The sequence below is a fragment of the Aythya marila genome (assembly GCF_965140915.1).
Source record: "Aythya marila genome assembly, chromosome: 4".
NCBI classification, from domain to species: Eukaryota; Metazoa; Chordata; class Aves; order Anseriformes; family Anatidae; genus Aythya; species Aythya marila.
In genome coordinates, this window is record NC_139045.1 from 58,219,617 (window position 1) to 58,247,056 (window position 27,440).

General features: G+C 40.2%; 1 protein-coding gene across 1 annotated transcript in view; it reads left to right on the forward strand.

The window, feature by feature from the left end:
• The first annotated feature begins 4,633 nt into the window (after window positions 1–4,633).
• Window positions 4,634–27,440, forward strand: part of DHX15 (DEAH-box helicase 15) — a 45,307-nt gene continuing 22,500 nt past the window's right edge. The window contains exons 1-6 of the mRNA XM_082758713.1: window positions 4,634–4,805; window positions 10,643–10,985; window positions 14,971–15,164; window positions 16,282–16,441; window positions 16,846–17,064; window positions 25,628–25,795. Coding sequence (XP_082614839.1) covers window positions 4,741–4,805; window positions 10,643–10,985; window positions 14,971–15,164; window positions 16,282–16,441; window positions 16,846–17,064; window positions 25,628–25,795 — 1,149 coding nt within the window. The 5' untranslated portion in view covers window positions 4,634–4,740. The remainder of the gene's footprint in view (window positions 4,806–10,642; window positions 10,986–14,970; window positions 15,165–16,281; window positions 16,442–16,845; window positions 17,065–25,627; window positions 25,796–27,440) is intronic.

Genomic DNA, 27,440 nt, shown 5'->3' on the forward strand with positions numbered 1-27,440 from the left:
TCTGCCTCTTTCTCTTTTTCTTTGTTACGGAACTTTACCAGGATCATTCAGAGCATTCTGACCTGCGGGCTGAGTTACAGACACGTTCTGTTTGGGATAACGTTAGTGGCCATTCACAAAATTCAGACAGTGCCTTTATGACGGATAAAGCTGGCTGTCATGGCAATACTGCTGTTACCATGCTGCCTTCCTAGAATGTACTTCCCCCAGCAATTCAAAGCCTTGATTTATATATATTTGAAGTGTTGCAAAGTTTAGTTGCTGTAATTACAGAGAAGCTGCCTCTTTTCTTCACTGCAGAAATTGAGATCAGTCCATGTATTCATCTTCATATCTTTAAATTTGAAAAATGTGGAAGTCTGACATTTTTAAACATACTCTGATTACGGGCTCTTGTCTCAAGTATTCTTTCTCCAATGATATGACAGAACACAAAGATTAGATCCATTTATTCACATGGGTTTGGTGGGGGAGGACAGAATGAGAGCTTGTCTGTGCTGAGCGTTTGCATTTAAGGCTCCTGGGTAATTTGCCAAGGGCATTATCTGTTTATATATATATAAATTCTTTTAAAGCAGATTGCAATTATAAATATCAGAAACTTTTTTTTTTTTTTAAATTAGTTTCTAGTAAATTATTTAATATCATGTGTAGTAGATTGGAGAAAAAAAAGAAAAAAGAAAAAAAGAAAAACAGGGATAGACATGTTTTTAAAAAGCATACTGTAAAGAAAATGTTGGAAGAGGAAGTGTGGACATAGCACTGGGAGCATATAGACTGGCATATACAGCATATAGCTTTGGGTCTACCACGAGCCAGCCAGCCATGTAAGAAATACACATTACAGAGATTTTAGGACTTTAACACACAAGTTACAGCAGATTTAACCTCCCGTAGCTGTCTGTCTTACAACTCTGCTTGTTATTACTGCTTCCCTTGCAGCAGTGGACAAGTAAGTGTGGTTTCACTTCACCACCCTCTGTTTTAGCTTAAACCAGAGAAGACGGTGTGTTTCAGCTAACCTGCTGGACTATTTTTTGGCTCTTTATAGACTTGGTAATTTCTAGCAAGGGAGTGAAACAATTAGCTGCAGGCAGTAATTGTGACACTAGACTTCCCTCTCTGGTTCCAGGGTATGTCTTTGAATTACAGCTTGTCTAAGATCCATGTTTAGTCTTTGGGGGGAAAGGCAATGCACATTCAGAATAAAAGATGTAATATTTTACAGATAATGTTATTCTCCTAAACCATTAGCAGTTTTAAATGTTAATGCTCCTTTCAACCCAAATAGCATAGTAATTACTATGTGCACACCAAAATCAAAGAAATAATTCACTGGAAATTGTCTAAGAGGATTTTGATACCAATGTGTATAGTTTTTAAAACTAGGGTAAGAAATGGAGAGTCGAGAAATAGACAGTCAAATGGCAACTCACATAAATGTCTCCTGTTTCAATAATCTAAGATTTTCATTTTCATAGACGGATATAAAAGATTGGGGGGGGGGGGGGGCAGGGGGAAGCAAACTCTTATTTAAAAAATGTCTTTGAAAAGGCAGAAAATATGCTTAAATATGCCCTATTTTACACATTCCTTTTATCCTTTAGGCTTTTGACATAGCGCTTATCACTTTGTCATTATGTCAATTTGTGCTTCTCAATCTTTTTTTCTCGTCTCATCTTATATTTGGGCTGTGATCCTGTGAACACTTACCTACATGCTTAATTTTGCTACTCATAGTAATCCCTTTGAAGTTAAAAGGATTATTTGCATTAGTAAAATAAGGCATGTGTGCGCTTGCAGGATGGAGGCCTTAGATTGTAAACTCTTCAGGATGGGACGAGACTGTTTATTATGCAGTTATATAGCTCAAAGCACAGTTGGGTGGATGATATATGTTCAGCAGCTTGCAAAGTGCTTTTAATAGAGACAGCTAGTGAGTGGGATATCAGTTGAAGACAGCACTCAAATGCCTGCTCACCCCAGAAGACACAAAATCCAGTTCTTTTTTTGCTTTTGCTGGGGAAGTATAACCATTTTTAAGATTTCATACCTGCAGAGATACCTGCTTTGTTTTTCCCACCTCCTAAAACAGAAACTGAAACTTTGCTGGTGTTGGCCAACCTGGAGCAAGACCCTAAGTGGCTTTATGCTGCTGTGCACAGGCAGGAGCAATCAAGATCTAGAATGTACAGCTCTCCAGGCAGAGCTCTCTGTGCTCCCGATGTTGAGCAGTTGCTGCCTTCTGAGAACCACACAGCAGTAGCTGCTCATCACAACTAATGCATGTAATGCTTTTATCTTCGCCCCTTGTTTTCCCACTTACCACCCAGCCACTAAGAGCCACTAAAGTTGTTTTTTTTGTGTGTGTGTGTGCATTTGTTTCTTTTTTTCTCCCTTCTCTGGTTAGCTGAATGTCTCCTCTTCAAGCACTCTATTTCAATAATCATTTTCTTTTGTTTAAGACAGATGTCATTTAAAAGCCACTTCGGGAGATGCATAGAAAGCCTTCCCTAGCTACACTCTGAGAATGCAGCTCTGCATACACTGTCACAGCAACAGAGAAAATAAGCTTGATATTTGGGACAGAGACAGATCCCTATATGACACAACCTCTGTCAAACTCTGATAGATATCCTAGATTATTTATTTATTTATTTATTTATTCATTAAAATATAACTTGGAAAATGACTTCTGGCTTTGCATGAAAAGCTCAATATCTTTTTTTTTTTTTTTCTCCAAGAATATTTATTTTGGTTGATAACTTTAAGCAGAAAAACGGTATTTTTATTGCAGTAGTGTCTAGAATGCCAGTCAAGCTGAGGGTGCCATTGTTGTATCATCTAAAATGAATGACAGACAGAAACACTCTTCTACTAAATGATATACTCTAAGAACTTGTCTTCATGGAATATTTTAGTAGTTATACTGATGTAACTCCAGAACACCCACTTGCTGAGCTGGCTGTGCTTGTGGAACAGGTCACTGCTGCTAGATGATCTCCTCTAACCATTTTCAGATGTGCTAGCTGAGCCATTTGTGAGAATGCTCCTTTGTCCTCACAGTCAGATAGAGTTAACAAAAATGTATTATTCAAAACATCTAAGCTAACCCAGTTTCTTTGACCAAAACACTTAGGGAGTGACTGCTCATGCAAGTAGCTAAGCAAAGGTTGTGGTAATCTCTGGCAGAAAGGCAGGGAAGAACAGCAGGGAACAAGCCTTGCAGAGCACATGTTTTTCATCAAATGTACCTAGATGAAGAGATACAGTAATATTATGGAAGTGCTTTAAATTTCTATCTTATCTAGTGTATGAATTTTAACCAGTACAATGGCACTTAGGGAACGTGAAATATACGGGGAAAGGGGAAGCAACAGAGAACAGAACAGTTGATGAAGTATCAAGAAATGTGTTTCTTGCCTTTCGGGAAGCTCTCAGAGACTGACTTTAAGAGTTGTGCTAAAGTATGAAGTGACTGTTTTTGAAAGCAAAGGCAGCTGCTGAGACTTAGTGCTGGACAAGAGGAGAAATGGCTGAAGGAACTGGTTGTGTGAACTCAGAGGTTGGTCTACCAAGCACTAAGTGTGCTTCTACCAGCATGGGAAAGGTCTGCTTCCTGAAGATGTGGTCATTTAGAGGCATCTCGTTTGCCTGACTTCATCTTCTCCTGCTCAGGATCATTTGACCCTTCAGTTAGAGGACAAACGTGGTTTGTCTGGGTGGTTAACCCAGTTTTTGGAAGGTGCTGAGGGGAGGTAGGAGATGGGGAGCACAACTCAGGGGCACCAGAAACAACTCTGCGGACTGGCCTTCTGGAGCCGGCCAGAGCTGCAGGCTGCTGGCAGTTACATTGGCTGGAAGCGTTGCATCACAGCTCAAAGTATAAAGCGAAACCTTTTAACTATAGTGAGAAAACAGCACTTTTAACTCGCATGTCTTGTTTTACTTCAGGAATTGTGTTACTAAATGACAGTGTAGTGGTGTTCACCCCTAGAAAACTTGTGGTAACGGTGACCACATCTACAGGTGCTTCTACTATGAGCATCGGCTTCCCTTGTAGTGGCAATCTTAGGCATGGAAGATGAAGTACAAGAGGAAGTAGAAAACTAACTTCAAGAGAAAGAGGCAAAACCTGTGTTTCTGTGTCTTTGAGACCAATTTTTCCCCTCACAAAATACATTGCCATGAATAGTTATCATTGACATTTGAACAGTGAAAGGCTGCATGTGCTTTCAGAGCTTGTAGTTTGAATGTCACTGGTTTTTCTAATCATTTCCTCTGCTACAGGTGACCGGTGAAAGATTGTATTTTTTTTCTACACTCAAGGTGAATATTGCACCTAGGGAAGCGTGTGATGGGTCTAAAACGGGTATTTGATGTAGTCATCCTGGTGTAAACTCTCTCTGTGGGAGTTTCAGCTCAGACTAGAGACTTTAGAAACGGAATTTCCTTGTAGGACAGACACATCCACGCCGCCTGACCGCAGCAGGACACCCGCTCCCAAACCCTATTCCCCTGAGGCACCCCTCGATACCCCCCCCCCCCGCCGCCATTTTGGCGGGGCGGGGCGGGGCGGGCTCCGCCGAGCGCTCCCGCGGCTGGCGCGGCCCCGGCGCTTCCTTCCGGCCGCCATTTTAGCGCTGCGCCTGGCCTCGCGGCGCCGCCGCCGCCGTTGCTGCCGCCGCCGCCGGTGAGGGCGGAGAGCAGAGAGCAGAGCCGGGCCCCGCCGCCGCCGCCATGTCCAAGCGCCACCGCCTAGACCTGGGGGACGACTACAGCTCCAGCAAGAAGCGCTCCGACGGGTAAGCGGCGGCGGCGCGGCCCGCGGTGGTCGTGGTCCCCCCCCCCCCCCCTTCGCCTCCGCCTCATCCCCGCCGCCATCCGCTGCCCATCGCCGCCGGGGGGCTGGGCCCGGCCCCTGCCTGCCTCGGGAGGGCCCCGGGGGCGGCGGAGCGCGGGGCCTGGGCCCGGGGGAGGCCTCGCAGCCGCGTGGGGAGGGGGAAGGGAGCGGGCCCCGGGAGGGCCGGGCGCCGCGGGGGCGGCTTTGTGTGCCTCGCCCCGCCGCCTGCTGTGTGTTTTTTTATTATTTTTCCTCTTTTTTATATTTTTTTATTGTTGGATTTCTTCCTTTCTGGTTCGGGGGGTCCGGGAGATGCGGGCCTAGAGGTCAGCGCGAGGCTCGGTCGGGCCGTGCTTGGAGGAGGAGGAGGAGCGGGGCTCCTTTGTTAATGGCTGAGCCTCGGAGCGCCGCGGGGATGGGCCTGGCTCGGCTCCGAGGGGTTGGTGGGCCCCGGGGGTTACAGGTTTTCCTCCTTTGTTTTGCACAAGTTAGTTTCGGGACTGCTTTTTTTCCAGCAGATTTTCATTAAGGTTAATGGAAGTGCGGGAGCACAGGCCGTGCGCTGATCCCATCCGCTTATTCACAGTTGTTCTACGGCCTTTTCTGCACAATCTCCTTTCCCTTTTCGTGGGGGCACAACGACTCCAAACCTAAATCCTTAATTAGGAAAGGAGCAGCAAGAAGTGCTATTCTTACTTAGTCCACCCTTCTTGGTGTAGCACCTGAGACTTCCCTGAATCAATCCCTTTCTGGAGTCCAACAGCGTTGTTTAGGCGGGAGTATTAAGAATATTTATCTGATAAAAATGACTAGTTTTCATCTCAAAACTCACAGGAACTACAAGTCCACCATAACAGTTAGTATTCATTGATAAACAGTCTTCGCTCTTCAAGTAGAACTTGTTTTTCTTAAGGGCGAGCTTGTGTAGCTCCAGTTTCTAGCCACTAGTTCAATGAATTTGTCCTCTGCTAAACTGAAATTTATGTGCATTATTGAACATCTATTTCCTGTATGAAGGAACAGTATCATCTTTTTTTTTAAATTAAATGGATCAAGCTATTTATCTCTTTTAATACATTTCCGCCTGATTTGCAAGCAGTTTGCATAACTCTTGTGTGCATCCAGAAAAGTTGCATATGCATGCTTTTTTGTTTGTAGAGACTTCAGCAAAATTTTCAAGTGGTTATGCCACAATTGGCTATTAAATGGTTGTGGTACAGCTGTTATGGTCGTCTCTATGGATAATCCCAGGTCAGGAGTTCCTTGTTTGAGTGTTGGTGGGTTCTGTATTTCTGGTATGGTTTTATTATGTGGCATTGTTTCTGCTGCCATCCTGAACTCTTTCCATTTTGTAAAAACTAATCAGTTCCTAACAGGGGTACAAACTTGTTACCCAGAAGTTTTTGGCTGTTATGGCACCTAAAGCCTCCACAGACACTGGTTTTGTGCCCTTTCCTCTATCAGAAGCAGCATGAAATGGCGTAGGACCAAAACCAAGTCATTATAAGCAGAGTTGTCTAGTTGCTTCTAATATTCCTTGAGATCCGAGTTCAACAAGCACAAGGCACGGTAACCTTATATTGTCCTGGCTTGTTTAAGGGCTGTTAAGTTTTACAGCATACGGAAGGCTGAGATACAGAGAGGTTCTTGTTACTAGCGTGCATGTACTTGTCTTCCTCCATGCGGAGTGCCTTTGTGCAATTTAGTTGGTTTGAAACTGGATTAAGCTGAATTAGCTCCTTGAGTAGATACTACTTCAAATGCAGGGGAGTCATGTACTTTGCATCCAGACTGGGCTGCCGAGCTGCAATGTACAAGTTGTGTCAAGTTACCAAGTAGGGTTTAGATCCTTTTCGACTCAGGCCTGTGCAACCCGGCGTGGCAGTGATGCCAGGCCAACAGGCTTGTGGTTGTTCTTGTAACCTTACCTTCTGGGCTTGAAGGATCATCCATAAAGAAAAAAATACTAGGAAAAATGCAAATAGTTTAGAAGACTTTCTGTTAAAATGCTGCTATGTGAAATGCATACCATGGTTTTACACTGGTATTTTTTTTCCCAAGTATGGTTGAGTTGGTGTTGTATAACATCACTGTTGCTGTTAGTAGGATGCATCCTTCTGTTTAATTTCTTTTAATTCTTTACATATAAAGTGGAAATCTGCATTTAACAGCGTTAGTTTTTCGCATCAGCTGCAATCAACTACTGCCATGTCTGTTTAGTAGTGGTGAAAATATCATTGATGTTCTGTTGGATATGTTTAGACTTCCACTGTGGTCAACAGTGGTTTTACCTGGTCCTTTGTTTCTTTTGTCAGTTTTGTTTTTTGTCTTCTAATTTAGTGTTACTGTGTTTCTTTTGCATCTGCATGTGTGGAGATAAGGAAGTGACTGCAAGTAGCAGATCAGACAAAAACAACAACAAAAAATAACCAAACAAAAAAAAAATCACCAACAAACTCCTCCTGATTATAGAGGTTGTGATGGGCTTCATGCACAAAACAAACATGATTAAATTTTGATTCTTTTACGTTAATTGTTCATTTTTGTGTTTGAGATCAGTATTTTCAGTGCAAGGATGAAAAGTAACTTACATGTGATAGTTTACAGATGAAGAGCTGCCAAGTTGCATTTTTAGAAAGTTCAGTAAATGCACTTGGCAGCATAGCTGCCATTCCTCCTTTCCCTTGTTGATGCAAGGCAGCTGGATGTGACTGCTGAATTTCAGTAATAATGGAAGACTGGAAATGGTTTTAGGAAAAAGTACTACTGTGAAATAATCAACACTGAAGATTTTATATATATAAATAAAATACTTGAGGACATGGTATATATTTTGTGCTTTCATTATGCTGAGATGTAGTTTTCCCCTTCTTCTATCGTAAACATTGTAAAACAGAAACATCTCCTGGTTAACCTCTAAGTTGACTTTTTGGCCTTGGAAATGTAGATTGAACTGGATGGGTTAACTTTATTGTACAAGTTAACAGTTTTAAGAGTTAAATGAAGTAACAGAGATGGGGAGTTCACAATTTTCCATTCCAGATCACATTTGTCATCCGTTTAACCAAGTGTCTTGTTCTTGAGATTGTTTGTATATATGCTGTGAACTCAGCCAAATAGCTGCCAGCACAGAAGGCAACTGTTGTGCTGCAGGAGAGTGTTTGGAAGACCAGAAAACTGATTGGGGCTAGAATTAAGGTTGGTGGAAGGGTCTGGGGAGGGCTTGCTCTTCACAGGGCTGCTAAGTTTGCATGCCAATGCGAGGAAAGGGTTGGCAACAGCATCAGGCTGTTCCTTTTAGCATGAGTGCTGGTTTCTGCCACTTTGAAGCTTACCTGGAGATAAACTTCATCTGCTCTGTGGAAGCTGCTGACACGCTGGTTAAGTAAACAGCTAGGGAACAGCCTGCTGCTGAAGGGCTTTTCTTTCTAGCTCTTCATTGGTGTGTAGTCCAAGTGGGAAAAACAACAGAAGCCATCAGTAGTGTGCATTGTTCTTCCCTTCAATGAATGGGCTGTTCACCAGGTTGTCACACTTTACCCTTGCTTTACCATACTTAAATCGCTTTTACACCCTTGTTTTGATTTCTTGTTAATGTTACTGTCTGACCATACACCTGTTTATCCCAATACATGCATATATTTAAAAACGCTAATTGTGAATAGCTTATTAACTACAAGTTCAAAACTTGATTCTTGTCTGACACATGTTACTAGACTCTTCCACTAACCACTCTGGGTAGCATTATGGAGCCTAATTCCTTCAGTTTGTAATGGGTAAGTTTTCCCTACCAGAACATAAAAAAACATATTGAATTCTGTAATATTTGCCTGTTGTTGCACACTAAAAACAGATTTCTAGCTTGGCCACATTAAAAGCAGTGTTGAAGCTATGGCATCTCAGATGCAAGCAAATGATCTAAAAGGCCCTCAATTTTTAGGTAGTTCAGCGTCCGAAGCTTCGGGAAAATATGTATAAAAGTGAATTAGGTCAGTCACAATAGCCAGTGTATTTTGGGACCCTTCTTTCTTTTCAGTGGGTCTGTGTTAAAGGAATGTTCTCAAAGCTAGGTGTGACAACCTCTGAAGCCATAGTATGTCAAAGTATTGAGGGAGCAAATAAGGTCTACATAGATTTTTCTCTTGTATGAGAAGTGCTGCTCCTTCTGGATCCCCAGCACATTTTCTTTCCTGTATGCAGGATTTTCCTTATTACTTCACTGGTTACATTTCAATGCCAGCTGCGTAGTTAAAAACACCAACAAAATTCTGTTCATTATAGGCATGCGTATGTGCAGGTAAATAAGTGGGGAAGTCCTGTTTGCCTTTAATTATTATTCCTGTAAAGGTTTATATCTGCATTCATTCTGAAGTTGGTGTTCATTCAGTTTATTGCTTTGCCTTTCTGAGGGGATTTCAGTTGTTAACATAACGCATGCTCACACGCATGTTTACATAAACAATGGCGATGAGGGTGTTCTTCGTTTTGCAGATGAAAATGCCACTAATCTTTTCGTTTGTCCTAGTTTCAAATATAGCGGGGTGTTTTCATAAAGCAGGACTCGTTTCAAAGTGCTGAATCACAGTAAGCTTTAGATCTCCATTTAAAAACATGTAGTTACAGTTCTTAGGGTGAAAGTAGTGATTTCTTGATGAGGGTAAGAGTGTTCAGTAGGGGAGTGTGAAATTATATGCAAAATGAGTACATAGCTCCTCAAAATCAGAAAGCGCGTCTAAGACTGAGGCTGGAGTTTGAATTTTGAGTGTTTGTTTACAGTGAAAACAATGTTTTTTCATTGCATTCTCAAAATCATTATTTTGGGGGCTTAGTGGTTGCAGGAGTGTTCCTGATATAGGTAAGAGGCAAGTTCAAGGTTGTTTGAGGTTAAATACAAATTATGTCCCCTTTGCCTATTTGATTCTTAACTAACCTTATTTTAGCTTTGTATATTACTTTTAATTCAGAGAAAATGAACCAAATACAGCAAACTTGTAGTGTTAATATCTAGCTTCTCCTTATGTACATATCTTTAAGTTCGTATTCCTCTTTGTGATGAGGAAGTGAAATAGTTATTGACGTTTGTTTAGGTAACGTGCAGATTTTTACAACTCACACAGTTACAGCTTTGTAGATGCTGTTGTTTTAGGCGTGGTAACAAATGGGAATACAGATGTTGATTGCTGAAGTAGGTGGCAGGAGGTGATGCTGGAGAAGACGGTGCAACCGTAATGACTGGTGTTGAGGAAATCTCAAGTTCAACAATCTGTATATCAATTCTGATTGAGTCATAATTGTATGGAAGACTTTAAACAAAAATCTACAGAGTAATTGTGGGATGTTAACATGATACGTGAACCCTGAAGAAGTTCGATTCTAAGTTTTTTGCGGTTGGCATAATTCTCTTGCTAAGTAGGCAGTTCTTCTATCCTAGTAGCAAGTAGTGACAGGAAGACTTGTGGGGAGTCTAGAATGTACAGCAGGTTACTGGTAGTCATGAAATGAAGAGGGCGAAGATGATGCTCTCCGTGTGATACCTTTGTTCAGTCTTCTCTATAATGAGAGGATTTGTGGCAGCGGTGCTCATGTTCAGTGGGTGTATCTAGTAATTGACGTGCACTGCGTGCTGTTGTGCTCTGATGCTTGTCCGTCCAGGTAACTGTTTGCAGGACTCCTTAAAAATAGTTGCTTTATATCCTCTTTGCAGTAAAGACCTCTGAAGTCACTCTGTATTTAAATTCCTATTTTGCGTTTAAATATTCAAGTATCTAATTTTCTGCTATGTTTTCTAACTCCTTTTAGGAAAGATCGTGACCGGGACAGAGACCGCGATGACCGGAAAGATCGTGACAGGGATCGTGACAGAGATAGAGATCGTGACAGAGAAAGGGAGAAGGAAAAGGAATTGCGAGCAGCATCTAACTCTACGCTCATTGCTGCTGGGTTACCACCTATGAAACCAGCAATGATTCCACACAGTATTAACCCTTTCACAAATCTTCCACATACACCTCGTTACTATGACATCCTGAAAAAACGGCTACAGCTTCCAGTCTGGGAATATAAAGAAAGATTTACAGATATTTTGATTAGGCATCAGTCATTTGTACTCGTTGGAGAGACTGGGTCTGGTAAAACAACACAGGTGAGTTCTTAGTTACATGATGGTGCAGTTTTTAAAGCTTGAGGCTGTTGTTAAGTGCAGGGGTTAGAACTTTCTTTGGTTTCTTGAAATTAATTGTGCAAAAACCTCACAAATCGTGGGCAAAAATAACTTGAATATTTCATACGCTTCATGCAGAAGTATGTGAAAAGAATCTTTAAGCATCTTTTAATAATCTACTGTCTATCAGGCTCTCTGGTAGTTATCTTTGTAGTAGAAGAAGATAGTTTTTAACTGCTAAACAGAAATGTACAAATTGACAAACTGAAGTGATGGTTCCAAATTTACAGCCCTTTTGCTGTGTAGGTAGCAGTTTGAAAATAGGAAAAATGTTACAGAAATAAGCATTTGTTAGTGTTCTATGAAATATAGTGCTACAGGTGGGAACTTAATGGAAACTGGAATGTCAGATAACAATTCAGACCTGATCTTTCTCAGCACTGAAAGGAAGGACAGCAGATCTGCTGAGCTTCCTTTGTCCTTAAGAGCTGTGGGGATTGGTAAAATGGGGAAGATTTTAAGAAAAGGCACATCACTTTGTGTGTAGCTGGACAAACCTGCTTAAAACTTCAAACTGTCCTCTGATTTTCTGTTTAAAATCTGTGTGGTAAAGTGATGTAAACAAGTTCTTTGTTCTGTAACCTGCTAAATTCCTTTTATCTAGACAATGAAAAACTGAAGGATATTTTAGTCTTCATAAAATGGATTATAACTGACTTGGAGAACTTAGTCACAAAATAAAATTTGGAAGTTTGGAAAATGTAAAAGGACAGTGTAGTGAACACCTTTTTGTGTGTGTGCCTGAAATATTTGGTGTTACTTACCCTTTTTGCTGCACATTTTGAGAACTATCTTCTTGCTTGGAAGGTACCTTAGGGCTGTGTTGCTTTTTTAATGTTTCAGTGGAGACCAGCTTTTTATAGATTCTTCAGGGGAAAAAAAATGATTACACAGTTACTTGGAAGAGATGGTATTCTGAACATTCACATTTTTAAAAAACAACAGAAACAAAACACTGCCACAGAAACAAAATTTCTCTCTGCATGATCTTAAAATCCATAGATCTCAGGGTCTGTTCTAACATTTGAGATTGCAGCTTAAACATGGCTTTCTATCATATTGCTCCCAAGGTATGAAGCTTTTACTGAGTTGTGTCACTGCTTTACACCTAATTTTTGGGAAGGATGTAAGAAACCTAAGGCTTCTTAAAAACGGGTTTTAAGCTACCAGAAGCATACAAGCTATCTCACAAGCTTCACTGCTTCCTGTGGGTTACTCCTTTATGAGGCTGTGGGTATATCTTTAAACAATGGAGGGTGCCTTTGTAGGACAGTGACACTGAAAATGATCTTGCTGGTGGCTAGGGAGATCCTTGTTTTGCATGGGATGCTGTCTTACTCTTTTTGTGATCAGGTGCCATCTTAAAACTAGCTGGGGAATGGTTATTTATCTTCCATCTCCTTACACTCATTGATCAGAGCAAGATAAATATTTTTTTGTTTAAAAAAACAAACCCAAACCCTCTAATACTGAAACTGAATGTGTCCATGAACTACTTATGCGTGCTGTTATCTGGTATAAGGTTGGCATTCACTGAAATCTGCAGTGAATTGTCTTTCCAGAAATGATTATCTTATGTTTCATGGTAAAGAGCCTATGGAAGTAGATAATCTTTTAAGTGAGCTGCCATCTGTCAAGTCCCTTCCCCACTTGCTGTGTGCAGGTTTTCCCTTCAGTCTTGTAGAGCATTCAGGTTTGAGAAAGCTTGGCTTTTGCGGTGAAAACAATAGGGGATAAAACCTTTCTGAAAAATCTTGTTCCACGAAGACTGGCTTGAAATTTAAAAAAACAAAACACACTAAACTATACCATCTGGTAAAATATACTGAAGAATTAGACAGGTAAAGTTTAGAAGCAGTATTGCTTTGGGCATGGCTTCATTTCCTGCTGTCCTTGTAGTCTAAAGGAGAGTTGACATGGGTGAAAGTTGGACTCCATTTTTAATTAATGAAAAATATTTTACCATGTAGTTTTTAACGGGGAAAATTCGAAATGATTGAAGTAGCTCAGAGCAGGCAAAAGAACAGTGTTCTTTCCCTTCCTGTTCAGCATCCCTTTAAAAAATATCTTCCCTTTGCCTTAAATGGCCTTTAACAGCTCACTGCTTTCATTTGAGATCTCACAGGCCATTCTGTGCAGGGACCTGCCTTATTTTCATAGAGGTTGTATTTGCAAACCTCTCTTCACTGAAAAAGTCCTTGAGGCTAAGGGGTGCTTAACACTGAGCTCTTTCACATTCTTTCAGTATTGATGAAAATGCTTGTGTGCTTGCTTGTCTAGGAAATTTGGGGTTTTGCTGAAAATTTTAGGTGTTTTTGTGTGTCAGGGAGATGAAGTTAACTTGGTTGTGTTATATAAGAACTGGGTAATATGAATTGTTCCGTGTATTCCCAGCAGTGGTCATGACTGAAATAGGAAGTGTAGTATGTCACAGTCCTCCTTAGTGTTTGTGTCTCTTAAAGCTGGACATTGGAAGTATTCTGGTGGTCATCTAAATCAGATTAGCGTATGGAAGTCTGCAGAGGCTTTGTCCTTTGTTTGACACTAGTGCTGTAGGTTTTGTTGTTACCTGGAAAACAGCCTCTCCGTTGTTTTTATTTCCTATTAGCGCGGCCTGGCTGACCTGCTGCTTTAAAGTTCATGTCAGGATTGGCCCTGTTTGAAGTTAACCTCATCTGCTTACATTCGAGTTAGTCCTAGTGATGTGGGAAACAATTTCTTTACTCTGTGCTTGGGAAGTGTGTATGTGTTACTGGGTGGGATTCCAGGTTCACGTCATCGGTGTTCAAGAGCTGCTCTTATTTTTAGGTTTGAATATAATTTCTTATTTGAGCTTTTTTCTTTAGAAGTCTGGTCTCCTGTCACTTTCTCATAGTCTTTGCTTTCTATTTTTGTATTTATAATGGCAGTATGTTCTCCATTTTAAGAAAAGGAGCTGTTTATTACAGTCTATGCTTGTCTGATGTGGATGAGTCTTAGTGTTCAGTTGCTCCCATTTTGCAGTGGGAATACTGTATTTGAGAAGAAAGATCTTCCTAGGTTACTTGAAACCACACAGCTCTTTCTATTGTTTTGTGTTGGTTCCGTGCACAAACACTCACACTTTTCTGTAAGTGTGAGCTTTTTGGGATACTTTTAAAACCAATTAGAAAGGAGGAGTGCATTTTGTGGTCTATAGATTTCAAACTAGCTGTCCCTAGAGTTGTCTCCTCATAAAACATCACACAGAAAATGTTAATAACATTCAATCTTGTTCGTGACCCTAGAAATTCTTCTGAAAAAGCTGCTTATTTTGGACAATACTTACTATTTACAAATTCCTAAAAATAAATAAAATAAAATTACTGTATGACAAATGAGTGTTAATAACCAGAACGTTGGGATTTTGTCTGTTGGATAAGATTTCCAAAGAACAAGAGTTAACCAAATAAACATAACTTAAAACTTGTTTTTGTTATGATTTATAGCTAAGCCAAGTTCTGTATCTTTTTTTTTTTCCTAATGTGCGTGTTTATAAGCAGTGCTTTTTAAGCTGCGAAGTACTATTTGTTTACTGTAGAACTTTAAATACCTAACATGTTGTGGATCTCTAAATTGTGAGTGCTAATTTTGATCTTTTGCTTTTAAGCACAATGGCTGCTGTTAAATCTCTCTCTGGGGTACTGACCTAACAACACCCAAAGATACTGTGAAACTATTTGCTTCCTTGATAACCTCTGTGACAGTTACGTACGTGCTTTATTTAGTGGCGTTGGGTCCAACTAAATTGTCTGCTCTCATCTCTGGATAGTTTTCTGCATACAGTTGTCATCTCAATAAAATGATAAATATCTTTATTTGATACAGTAGTTATACGTTAACCATGCTTCTAATAGCCAGATGTAAAACTGAATTTTATTCTTGACAGATCCCCCAGTGGTGTGTTGACTACATGCGCTCGTTACCTGGACCAAAGAGGGGAGTAGCATGTACCCAGCCTAGGAGAGTGGCCGCAATGAGCGTGGCGCAGCGTGTCGCTGATGAGATGGATGTAATGCTGGGCCAGGAAGTTGGTTACTCTATTCGATTTGAAGACTGCAGTAGTGCAAAAACCATTCTGAAGTAAGTATGGCAGCTATCCGGTAAAGGCATTACACTGTCTTTTTGAGGGTGGGGGCAATCACAGGGCTGTAAAGGGGGTTAGGGAAGTTTTGAAAGGAGTAATGAAGAGGGGAGTGAACCTATGGGCAAACACCTCCAATGCCTGAGTAAAAGAAGAGAGGAGCTGTAACATCAGCTGAGAGAAACCTGGGGTGGGGGGCTTGCTTCGATAGATTCAGAAATGAGTTATTCCACTTCATCTCTTGACCCTATGGAAGTGATTTAAAGTTATCCATAAAGAAGAGAGTGATCTGAAGAAGTATTTTTTTTAATGAATAAAGTGCTATTCAGAATAAAGCCCTTCAGCATTCAGTTTCTCTTCATGTTATCCATTTGGCTGGCAGTTGTCAGTGGTAACTAACTACATGAGGTGAAGTTCCTTAGCGTGCTTTAGTAAGAACTACCAGGGAGTTTCAGGAGTGACCTATGGCGGACTCTAGGGCACATAATCTGAAGTTTGAGTTTGCCAGCATTTTAGTTGCCAGCTGTTGTAGATTCCTTTGCTTTGTGTGTGCAGCCAGGCCCATTTCATACATCATCTGCAGGTGACACTCAGAATGATCAGTTAAAAAAGGATTGTATGTAGTGTGATTTAATGAGTCTTACCTGTTTAAATGGTGTTTCTCCTTTTGCTCGTAGAAGTGGTTGACAGCTGGGAATGAAGTTCATGTGCAAAAAAGAAATTGTACTGAGGAGGAAAAGTAAAAATAGTAGAGAATAAATAGTTGCAGGAATAGTAGCTCTAGGATTTCGGTTGCATTCTTCCCTTTCTTTGTCTGTAATTGTAGGCCTGGAAGTCTGCCAGTAATAGTCAACAAACGACTCATAAATGTTTCCAAATCTTGTTTCCCCCCCTCCTTTTTTTAAGCTTTGTTCCTACTCATAGATTTCATTTATATTCTACAGTAATTTCTATGTGAAACTTCGAAGTGGGTTTGTTACTCAGTTGGAAATAGTTTACTAATGCATCTCTTTTGAAAGATTGTTGATTCAAGGCTTACTTCAAGCAACCTAGTGAATAATGTGGAAGAGGATTCTATATCAGACTTAATAAAAATAGTTTTTGTATATTTTTCAGGTATATGACTGATGGTATGTTACTTCGTGAAGCAATGAATGATCCTTTGCTGGAGCGCTATGGTGTTATAATTCTTGACGAGGCTCATGAGAGAACCCTGGCTACTGATATCTTGATGGGAGTTTTGAAAGAAGTTGTAAGACAAAGAGCTGATTTGAAGGTCAGTAGTGATGAAGCCCAGCAACATCTCCTGTCTAGTTACTCATGCTGAAGAAGGGTATGTGTGTGCTGGCTGTTAGTTGATTATAAAGGTCAGTTAATGTAGATCAGCTGTCTTCTTGAGCTGTTAATGATGAACACATTCGGAAGATAACTAGGAAAAGTGCTAGCGCGTTTTGTATTGAAGGAAATACTAGGAAGATGTAATTATAGCTTAACCTTTAGTTTTTTTTTTTTTTTGCACCTTGAAACAGAAGTTATGTAATCAAGTGATAAAAGCATGCCTGAATCATGGTCAACAGTTAAGTTTAGTTTTCTGCTATTTTATGTTGTATGTGTAACATTTTACAGGTCCTTGTCAACCTCTGGAGTAACTTCTTTGCTTTGCGTCCTCCAAACCTACAGGTTATAGTTATGAGTGCCACTTTAGATGCTGGCAAGTTTCAGATCTACTTTGATAACTGCCCTCTTCTAACCATCCCGGGTCGCACCCATCCTGTGGAGATATTCTATACTCCAGAACCAGAAAGGGATTACCTGGAGGCTGCCATTCGAACAGTGATCCAAATTCACATGTGTGAAGAAGAGGAAGGAGATCTTCTACTCTTTCTTACTGGACAGGAGGTATTTTCTTTTTTCAGCCATCTTTCCATATAGAAACTGCTTTAAGTGGCTTGTATAGACTGAAATGTTTAGTTTCCTTTTCTAGTTTACCATTCAGAAATGGTGTGAGGTATTCCACCTGCCATACGTTCAGCACTTGAAATGTTACATTTCAAGTATATCTGTTCTTGCAGATGTTAATGTCTTTAACCAGAATGCTAAGTCAAGCATCTTAAACCTTATCTTTAACCTTACATGAAGGTTTCTTCTTTAATCTTACATGAAGAACAAATATTTGCCCTTTTACTGTTCAGTTAGAAATGATGTCCTTGCTGCATCAGCTGTGATGTATTGCTCTGATTCATTTGATATGGCAAACATGGGAGATTTGGGGGTGTGGGGGGGAACACTTCTTCAGATGTTATCGACTGGATCAGTACCACTCTGCTTTCATGTTATGGCTCTAGATTCCTTTAGTAGCCATTGTTACTTCAGAGGGACTCTGTTCTATAGTTCAAACAAATTCTTTTCAGTTCTACTGGGTTAACTTATAGGATGTAGTGTTTATAATAAGCGTAAAAGCTTTACCAAACCATGCGTGTACATAGGTGTAGGGGCACCTATGCATAAATTTATCTAATAGTAATATCCCTGTATTGCCTTACCACTGTGTTTACCTTGCATTGGTAAGCCACCATCCTTTATTTTCCTATTTAGAGTTCTCCAGTCCATGTATCCATAGATAATGGATGTTCAGGGGCACTGGAGCAGCTCTGCCTGGAGCTGGTGTGAATTTAGCTGGTTAGGGTGAAGTTCAAGTCTGGTTTAGCTTCTGTAGAGAAAGTTTGAAGCGTTTTATCCCCTTTGCTTTGTGATTTTTGGGGGCAATTTTGTTTAGGGATTGATTAGGAATAAACATCTTGAAACAGAACTTGTATCCCACAGGATACAAGTAAGGAAGATTGTCTGATGTAAACGCAACCACACACCCACCCTGGTGTACCAGGGAGACTTCTGATGATGGAAATAACGTTAATGTCTTGTCTTAGTTGTCTAGGAGATGAAACTGGAAAATCTGACAGAATTCAGTTCATAAATAAGTGAATGTAATTATATTTCAGACAACATGTCTGTCTTGGATAACAGGCAGTATCAAATTTGTTCTGTTGTTGTGATTAAAGACCCCAGTGGTCTAGTTGTGGATGTTCACTTGAAATGTCTCAAGATTGGCTCACCTGTGCATCTCAGAGGCTGTAGGCTTACTGTCTCCTGGAGGTCTGTTAGAACAGCATTAGATCTTGCACTCCATTAAGATCAGTAATCTGAGAGTAGGTGTGAAATCATTACAGATGAAATTGGGTGGGGGTAGTGTGCAGAAATAATGATCCGGAAACTACAGATCTGTCTGCACGACTTAGTAACCTAGGCACTTGTGAATGCAGAGTGTGTTCTCTGCCACCCCAGTGTTCTTCTCTCCATAAAGCCAAACACATCACGTATGTAGGAGGATGAATCCGAGCTGCATCTGGATATGTGAAGTGCAGATCAACGCTGTTCTCGAATATAGATAAATATACTGGAAAAGATTGCTGTGAGGTTCTGGTGTCTGTGTTCCAGAGAGGTTTAAAATGGGATGTTGGTGGAATGGTGATGTTGTAGAAAATGGTTGCAAAACACATTAGAGGACACTTGAGGTTTTGGCAGAATGTTTTATAAGTGAGGATTTATTTTAAAGGTACACCTTTTTTCTTACAGGTTGGTTAAGCACTAGAACTGTGAAAGTAGCAGACACTTTCTTAGGAGGAAATTGAAGTCAAAACTGACAACTTCTTTTGTCTCAGTGGTAGAGATTGAGTAAGGTTGAGTCAGTTAAGTGCACTGGGCTGCAGTGAACACAGGCTCTGGCTTGTTTTCAGCCTTACGCAGAATGTGCCGAGGAGTTGAGGTGCATAAACTGCGAAAGTAACACCAGTAATTTGTGTTCCAGTGCTAACAGCAGAAATTCTCTTGCTTTTCATGTATTTGAGATGTCAACATGAAGTATTTCAAATAGAGCAAGTTAAAATGTTTGTGGAATTGTGCTAAGTTCAGTTGTGACTTGTTGACAGAGCAGTTCTCAGCTATGGTCAAGTGTTGACTTCTCCCTTGGAAGACACTCCACTCTCCCCTTTTTCTTTCAATCTGTGTTCAGAGCATCTCCTGAAACATCCAGCTTTTTGTTCTTGTTGTGGCTGTTGTTTTCTCTTCCTCTTAAAATGTAGTAGTTTGTATTCATTCCTGGGAAATGAAAGAGGGAAACTGATCAAGTTTCATGCAGCCTTCAGGACAAAATGTTTCCAGGAGGTTCATGTCATCAGAGCCAGATGTGGCTGGCTCTGTGCTCTCTGTGATAAGAACTTGTATGAGAAGAGGGCATGCTCTAAGGTGTCTACACCCCCTGCCCCACCCTCCTTATTTTACACACGATAAAATTGTCTTGTGCTTTTTTTGGTATTTGTTTCCTTCAGGGGAAAAAAAGCAGTAATGTCTGCCTGGTTCACTTACTAAGATGAGGCTGAATCTAGCTGTGCACAGTGCTGTAGTTAGACCGCATCCCCTCTTTAAAAGAACATTCTAACTGGGGCAATCTTGAGGTTTGCTTGTGTCAAGGGATTCTTTGTGGGTGTATGTCCTCTGGTACAGGGTCAGCTGAAGAAATAGTTTTTGAAATAATCTTGCAAATGACCATGTTCACAAAGCCATTCAACTGCTTTGAATGCTGAGCTCTCAGATTGTTCCATTAAATGTCCTTAAAATGACATCACTAGTCACCATCTTTTTGTAGAAAGAGTTGCTTGAAAGGCAATGTGGTACAGTTCAGATGTTAATCTGCTGCCCAGGCATTGCTCAGACTCCAGTGGATGTTCCCATACACAAGTTCAGCAGCTAAGCTAGAACATTTGCTGGCAGTTGAAGCCCTTCAGCTCAGGGCAGCTTCCTGTTGGTCATTAGGTAGGTCTGCTGTGTAGTGCTGGTGCAGGTTTGTGCCTCAGCTGTGGTAGCGTGGATGGCTACTACATACAGACAAAGGGAAGGAAATTCAGGTTACTGGAGTGGATTGGTAGCTTAGAGGAGGCAATTGAACTGGGTAAGTTCATTCTAGCTAGGCTTCCTGAGTTTCTTTTTCTTGACTGCCATTTCAGCAGAACTACTTTATGAAAGAATCTTGAGTACTTGTTCAGCACAAACTTTCTTCTTAAAGATCTGTTGCACTAACTCAATAACAGGCAGAACTGCTCCTATAACCCCTTCCTGTTTCTGTTCTTGCTAATACTAACCCATCAGTAAGTGCAACTCCTCTTTACTGCATAAATACCATCAGGGAAAGAAATGGAAGTGATTTTCTACTGAGTATTCAGGTTAAATAATGTAATAAGGACTCTCTTTTCAAGAGCAGATAAGGGGGGGGGAATGCACTCTACCATGATAAGAAGCAAAATTGGTCTCTTGTGTGGTTAATTTTATACATCTCCTTCTAGGTGTGTTGCTAATGATATGTTCCAATCCTTACTTTTTTGATGCAGAGCTTGAGGATGTTAAATATTAGTGAGATGATGCATGTGAGCAGTGCAGACATACAGGAAGAGTTTGGGCAGCTGGGGAGGTATTGATTTATGATTCATTTATTCCCCAGGCTCTCATTCTTAACTGTGTTTGAACACCAAGCCAAAGGAACCAACGTGTTTCTAAAATAAATGGCCACAGATCGTCTTTAAAAGTCATACCTAGAAGATAGTCCTTCAAAAATGAGTTTTGTCAGGAGAAAAACAAAAAATCAAAACCTATAATGTTAAGTCTTGTTCACACATTCAGTCTTGCTTTAGTTCTGTTAGTATTTGCTAATACAAATCAAGGGGGGGATGAGGGTCAGATGGGTTAGGAACTTATCACTAACCCCTTTAGTGATACTGTTGAAGCTAAGCCACAGAAGTATTGGTTATGACCCTCTCAGTTTTAAATACCACCAGCTTTTCATCATGTCTTCCCAAATTACCTTTGTCCGGCTTTTTGAGGAGACCTTCTGCCTGATGCTGTCCTTTATGCAATGTGGAAGGCTTTGTATTTACTGTTGGGAGGGCTGGGGGGTAGGGAAGGGATTTCCTTCCTTAAGGAAGGGGCAGGAATTCAGCTGTGTTGTCTTGTAGCTGGCTGTTTCTCTGTGCCCTCCTTTGGGTGAGGGATGTGAGCAGCACTGAGCAGAAGGAGAGAGGATGAAAGAAGACAAAAGGGGTCAGGCTGTGAAAAGGCTATCTTGAGCATTAAAGAAACGAACCTGCAGCTGGTGCTTTCTGTAGTTAAACTGTTGGAAAGGAGTAAGAGGCTGCTGATCAGGGAGCATTCAGTACCCGTTGTACGAAGGTAAATGCAGCCAGGTCTGTTGCCATGGTAAGTCCAGAAATTGTAGCAGTGAAGTGTTCAGGTGACATTGAATGTGTTTATTTCACAGAACAGTTGGAAGGGCTTCTGAGTACTTGATTTTGACTACAACTGGAAGTATTAAATACACCTACTTGGTGTCTGGAAAGCACTTCTTGGGTATTCTTTCTTGATATTGCAAGATATATAACCCTTTTCAAAATGCATGTGTGTTTTGTGTATGGCTACTTCAGTATTTAATACAGTTCATGGGTGAATGAGATTACCTGTGTGTGTATGTATACTTGTAGATGTACTCATCAGCCATGAGAAAGGAAAAAAATAAAGAAAACACCATGCTTTTAATTGCTGTGAGTAGCAGTTGTTGCTGTTGCCATATACTGGATGTTAAAATGGAACAGAACATCAGTCCTGGCGTTCTGAGAATTCAGCGCTTATTTTGTCCACAGGCTTCGGACTTGTGTTTTCCTTCTCATCTGTTGAACCCTTGCATTTCTAGCTGTGCAGAAGCACTGCTTCAGTGAGAAGAACAAAAATTACCGTTTTTTCTTACGCAGTAGTCATCAGCCTACCTTTTGAACAGAAAAGTGGGTTGAGATGGAGTAAAAGTCTTGCCAGGTTTGAGAGGTGCAAGTACCCTACTTACTGCTTTGTGAAAATACAGATGGCTGCACTACTGCTTCAGATAAATGACAAAGAAATCGAGGAGCGTGTTCTTGTCCTGGTTTCTAAACAAGGCACTGCTAAGCATCGGTTCCTATACGGACACAGATAATGCTGAATTTCGTAGCAACTTTAGGAATCCATCTCCGGGAGGGATGTCTGTAGCTTAACTGTCACAATTTTAAGGAGTCAGAGAATAATGTGAGAATATGGAGATATGGGGAGAGCCTGTAGGAGTGCTGCACCCAGTATTGCCTTTCCTCACAAATAGGGAGTTGGAAACAACTATAGACTGTTAGCTTTTAGTTGAAGGGGATGTTCAGTTAAACTTCCTTAACCAGACCTTTCAAATCTTTTTTTTTTTTTTTTATCTCCACATAAGTACATTGTTAATCCATTTTTACTGGATCAAGCAAGAAGTTTAGAAAAACTCTAGCTTAGACAGTAGGCTTGCCTACTCAGGACTCTGCAAACTGTTCCTCAGCTCATACTCCTAACAAGTCTAGTTTTGAGAGGAACCAGGACCAAGTTCACTTCAGTAACCCCAGCACTGCCTAAGCCTTGCACCTGTTGTGTGGCAGACCTTCTGCTTTGATTAATTCTGAAGCAGGTCTTTGTGCTAGAGCCCTCTGCAGTCATGCCTGTAACTGTGGCTCCTCTGTCCCTGTACCTCAAGTAGTATCAGTGTGGTTGTCAGGGCTATTGGAGGACGTTTTCTTGCATCATCAAAGTGTAAGGCAAGTTCACTTTACCTTTCCCTCCAAGAAGAAAAAGCTCTTCTTATGTGTGGGTGGATTAATCCCTTTTCAAGGGGGTTTGTAATGGATTCAGTGTGCAAACATTAATTTTAAAAAAATATCTTTGACACTTGAGAGAATCAAGACTACTGAATTAGGCTTACTGAATCCTCAGAGGATTAAAGTTAGGATTGTGCCTTCAACCATACCCATCATGTTGTGAGACTTAAATGTTTGTGTGTGATAAAAATAAATCTTTGACACTTAACTGAATCCTCAATGCTTTCAAACTGTTCTAATTACACACGTCTTTTAGATTGTGTAGTTTGGGATAGCTTTTTGGAAAGGTTTCTGGCAAATACTAGTTTTACGCTGATGCTGGAATTGAAGATTGGTTGTGAACATACAGCTGAAACAGATAATAATCTGTTAGTGGGTAAATAAAAGGAAACTGCCACTTTTTTTTTTTTTCATTAAGCACTTCAGTATTACAGGGCTCTCTTCTGTTGTCTTCAGATGAGTGGCAGTGGCTTTTGTTGACTTGTGTCCTTCAAGCAGCTTTTAATGAGAGCTCTGCAGTTATCTCTGCAAATCTGCAGGGAGTAATGATTCTATATGTTCTTCTCCTTGCTGTGTTGAAGTATTGTAGAATTCTGATCTGGGATATTTTGAAACTGCATTGGGAAATTCTAGGGGGTAACAATGCTTCTTGTTCTTCTCAAAGATTATAGGTGACTGTGAACACACGGCCTGAAGAGTGCAGTGCCCTTATTTGTCACTGCTTGCTTGTATTTATCTCAGGCATAAAACTGAAGGGTTGAGCACCCTGTCCAGTATCAGAGCTCTACCAGTCACACAGTGCAATCTGCTCAGATTCCTTGAAACAGTTTAGGGACCTTCAGATCAGGAGCTCGTGTCTGTGCTAGACTTCTTGTTTTAGCATTTGACTCCAGTGTTCTTGAATGACATGGTCTAATTTTCTATTTAATTTTTATCAGGTGTCCAAGTGTCAGCTTGTCAAACCTTTGAAAGGTGCAAATTTGAGAGAGTGAGTGTGTGGCTGCGTAGTCAGCTGCTTACTTTGACATGCTGCCTTTTTCATTAAGGACCATTATATGAAGTTATTAATTTACTGAACTACCATGTATGATATGTCAGGTACATTAGGGTTTTTTTCCTTTTCACTGGGAGGCTATTAATGAACTTTCAAAAAGGGTTTATCAGCAGAACCACCTGTATTGACATTTTTATAAAGAAATTCGTTCTTTGCTAGGAAACCAGTAGGGGGCATTCCAGCTCAGTTTCTTGCGTGCCTCTTATGTTATGAAATAGCATATTGGATTTGTTGGCAAAGTGCACCTTTGTTTAAAAGGGTTTTTGTAAATGTCTGCAGTTCATTCAAATTGGCAAGATAATGCCTTCTGGCATGAGGCTTACTATTAAAGGACACTTTGACATCAAAGAGGTAGACCTTGTAACTGTTATTTTGCTCTGTTTGCAGTAATTATATATGCTGGTCGGTACTGAACATGAGTATTATACTGTCTGTGATTATTTAAAACACTCTGTGCACTTATGCTGAAAAGTGAGAAGTCTCTTTTAAAACAAATGAAAGTTAATCCCCAAATCTGACAGATCTGTTCTTGATAGTACCTGCATTTTAGGACTTCTAGCATGGAAGCTGCTTTTGCTTCCCTAATTAGACTTTAAAGCAGTAATTTTACAGAGCTGTATATATATAATTGAAGTTATATATTTGTGTGAGTGTCTTAAGCATTGCTGTAACTTCAGTCTGGTGAATTATGTGTGGCAACGGAAGGCTGGCCTCTTCTCTTGGAATGTGTTGTAGCCATTTTCTTCTGCTTACTGTTATCTTCTTGTCTCTGTGACTTCGTTCTGCTGTTGGTGGTTCACCCAGAATAACGGTGTTCATGAGAGCACCTGAGTTACACCAGCGGAGGCTCTGTAACTTTTAAGTTGGAATTAAGAAATTGCATTAATTGTTGGCCTAAATTTCTGTACAGTTTGTTTTCCATTAAATCTCACTGTAAGTGTAGGTCTCCTAGTGGGCTTAAATGCTCTTGTTTTAAAACGAAACTGAAATGTAAGCAATTGGGAGCTATCCTGTGTGGTGAGCTTGTCAGAAAATAGCCTAGCAATACTGTACAAAGGTAAAAACTGTAAAGCCTCTACCATTTGCAGAGTACTTCACTGACTGCTCTGGAGTTTAAGTGGGATTTCAGTTAATTTTAAAGTAAAATCTGAAACTGGATTAAGAGGTTTGATTTTGAGCATCCATGTTTATACTGTAAAGGTGTTTGTTCTCATTAGGTACAATGAAGCAAATCTTCCATATAATTGCATTACTGATACGTGACATTAAAGCTTAATTGGCTTATTTTAAATATCTTGCACATCAATTTCTTCTAGATTGTGAAAATTGAAAAGGTCATGAGTGCAGTTTAATATTCCAGGGTGAGAGATTTCAATTTTAGTACAATTTGTAGAGAATTAATTAGGAAACATGACTAAAAGAAAAAGGATGTTGAATGCAAATTAGGATGTTCGTTAGAGTATAGAAGCTGAGGTATCTTGGTGCACTGTGGAAATTTGATTGGGAATTCAGCAAATACCTTGCATTTTTTTTTAAACTGAAATTATTGTAATTGTTCTTCTGAGTGTAGACTTAGTATAATTGTCATTAGTTGCTCTAAAATAAAAGACTGACTTTCTCATGGAGTTTTAAAACACGTATGCTTGTTTTACAGGAGATCGATGAAGCCTGCAAGAGGATAAAACGTGAAATTGATGATTTAGGTCCTGAAGTGGGTGACATCAAAATCATTCCGTTGTACTCCACCCTTCCTCCGCAGCAACAGCAAAGGATTTTTGAACCTCCTCCACCAAAAAAACAGAATGGAGCAATAGGAAGAAAGGTAAATAGTATGTTGTTTTGGTATGCTCTTCAGTAACAAGCTACTCAGAGTTGTGTGGGCAATTAAGTCTGCTTTGGCTATTTTAAGTGTACAGCAACAAGTTGGAAGCTTTTTCAATGATGCCTTAATAATCTGGTGTTTTATCTTGTTTACATTTTTAGATAATGGTGTTTATTAGTGCAATACAAAACTCTGACTTCTGTCTATAATGCCAGAATGTTCTGGCAACAGTTTGATTTAACTGAATGGGACTGCCATTCATGTAAGTTTCTTATGAGAAATTTAACACTGAATTTGACAACTGTGTGACTTACATGGAAGGATGAAACTTTTTCCATGATAAATTATTCTTAAATTATTCTGAGACATATTCTTTTTGGAGGCAAAATCAGCCACCTCCTTCAAGGGATGTTACTAGGCAATTCTTTTCTCTGTTTTGTAAGGCTTATGACAAGGTGTAAGTTAAAGCAAGTATTTAAGTTAGTTCATATTTTCTGAAGCAATAAGCAAGGAATTGGGATTCTTTTATCAGGCAAAAACGATTGAGAAACCAACAAAAATACCTTGAGGAATGATGTTAGTGAATGTTCTCATAACATTACCAGTCCAGTTCCTGAGTACTTCTATAAACGACATTAGAAACTGTGTGGCCATTTCTCTAAAACAGAATGTTTGGAAGGAGTGTTAGTGGAGCTTCTTCCAGATAACCTAATGCTATGCGGAACTGTAGCCTTCACCAAGTTAGATTTTGAAGGTCAAAGCTGAATCATACAATCTGCTCCAGGCAGGGTTTGTTCGTTGATTATGTGACTTCTTGGACACTACAATATATGGTGAATACTAGTGGCAAACTCATAGTGTTCTGGAAGAACAAATTACTTACTAAATTCAGTGAAATGATCTCTTTCCTATCAAAGCTGACTGCAGAAAGCATATGATCTGAAATCATGAAACTAATTCTGCAACAAGATTGTATTAGCAAATGACTTGAATGAATGAAATTTGCTTTTCAGCGATGAACAAGTGATAGCTGTGTATTTCTTCTTAACTTTCATTTGTTTAAAACTGCACTTCAAAATAGGCAGTTCCTGTTTTTCTTGATAAGAGGGTAACATGCACTGGGTAGCTTTCAGTATGTTGAACTCTACCAGTGTTTAAGAAGACATTTTAACTATAGCAACTATTTTAATACAAGAAAAATTGCCAGGCTGGAGAGATCACCTGTGGGCAGAAAAGATACGAGCAGCATTCAGACCTGTGAAGTGATTGTGTGTTTTCTAACCATACTCTGAAATGTATTTGTTTGAGATGTTCTGGCTTTCATCTTTTCTTTTTTATCTTTATGAGAAATCTAGCAGTGAGTGAGAAGTGTTACCTGTATGTGTTGCAAAGTTTAGTTGCTCTAGTTTCAGTTAGTGATCAGGATGCGTAAAGCAGGACCACGTGTGCTCTGTTACCGCACAGAACATCGGCTTTTGCACAGCCTGTAGGAGGTGAGCCTGGCTTACAGTGGCCAAGGAAGGAGGGCTAGAAGGACGTCTGAATTGTTTCAAAGGCTATAATCATAAACCAAGTGAAGCGCTTGCTTAGCTCCTGCGCTTTAACTCTGTGAAAGGAAAGGTGGCTTTTAGAAGCTGTGTAGCAG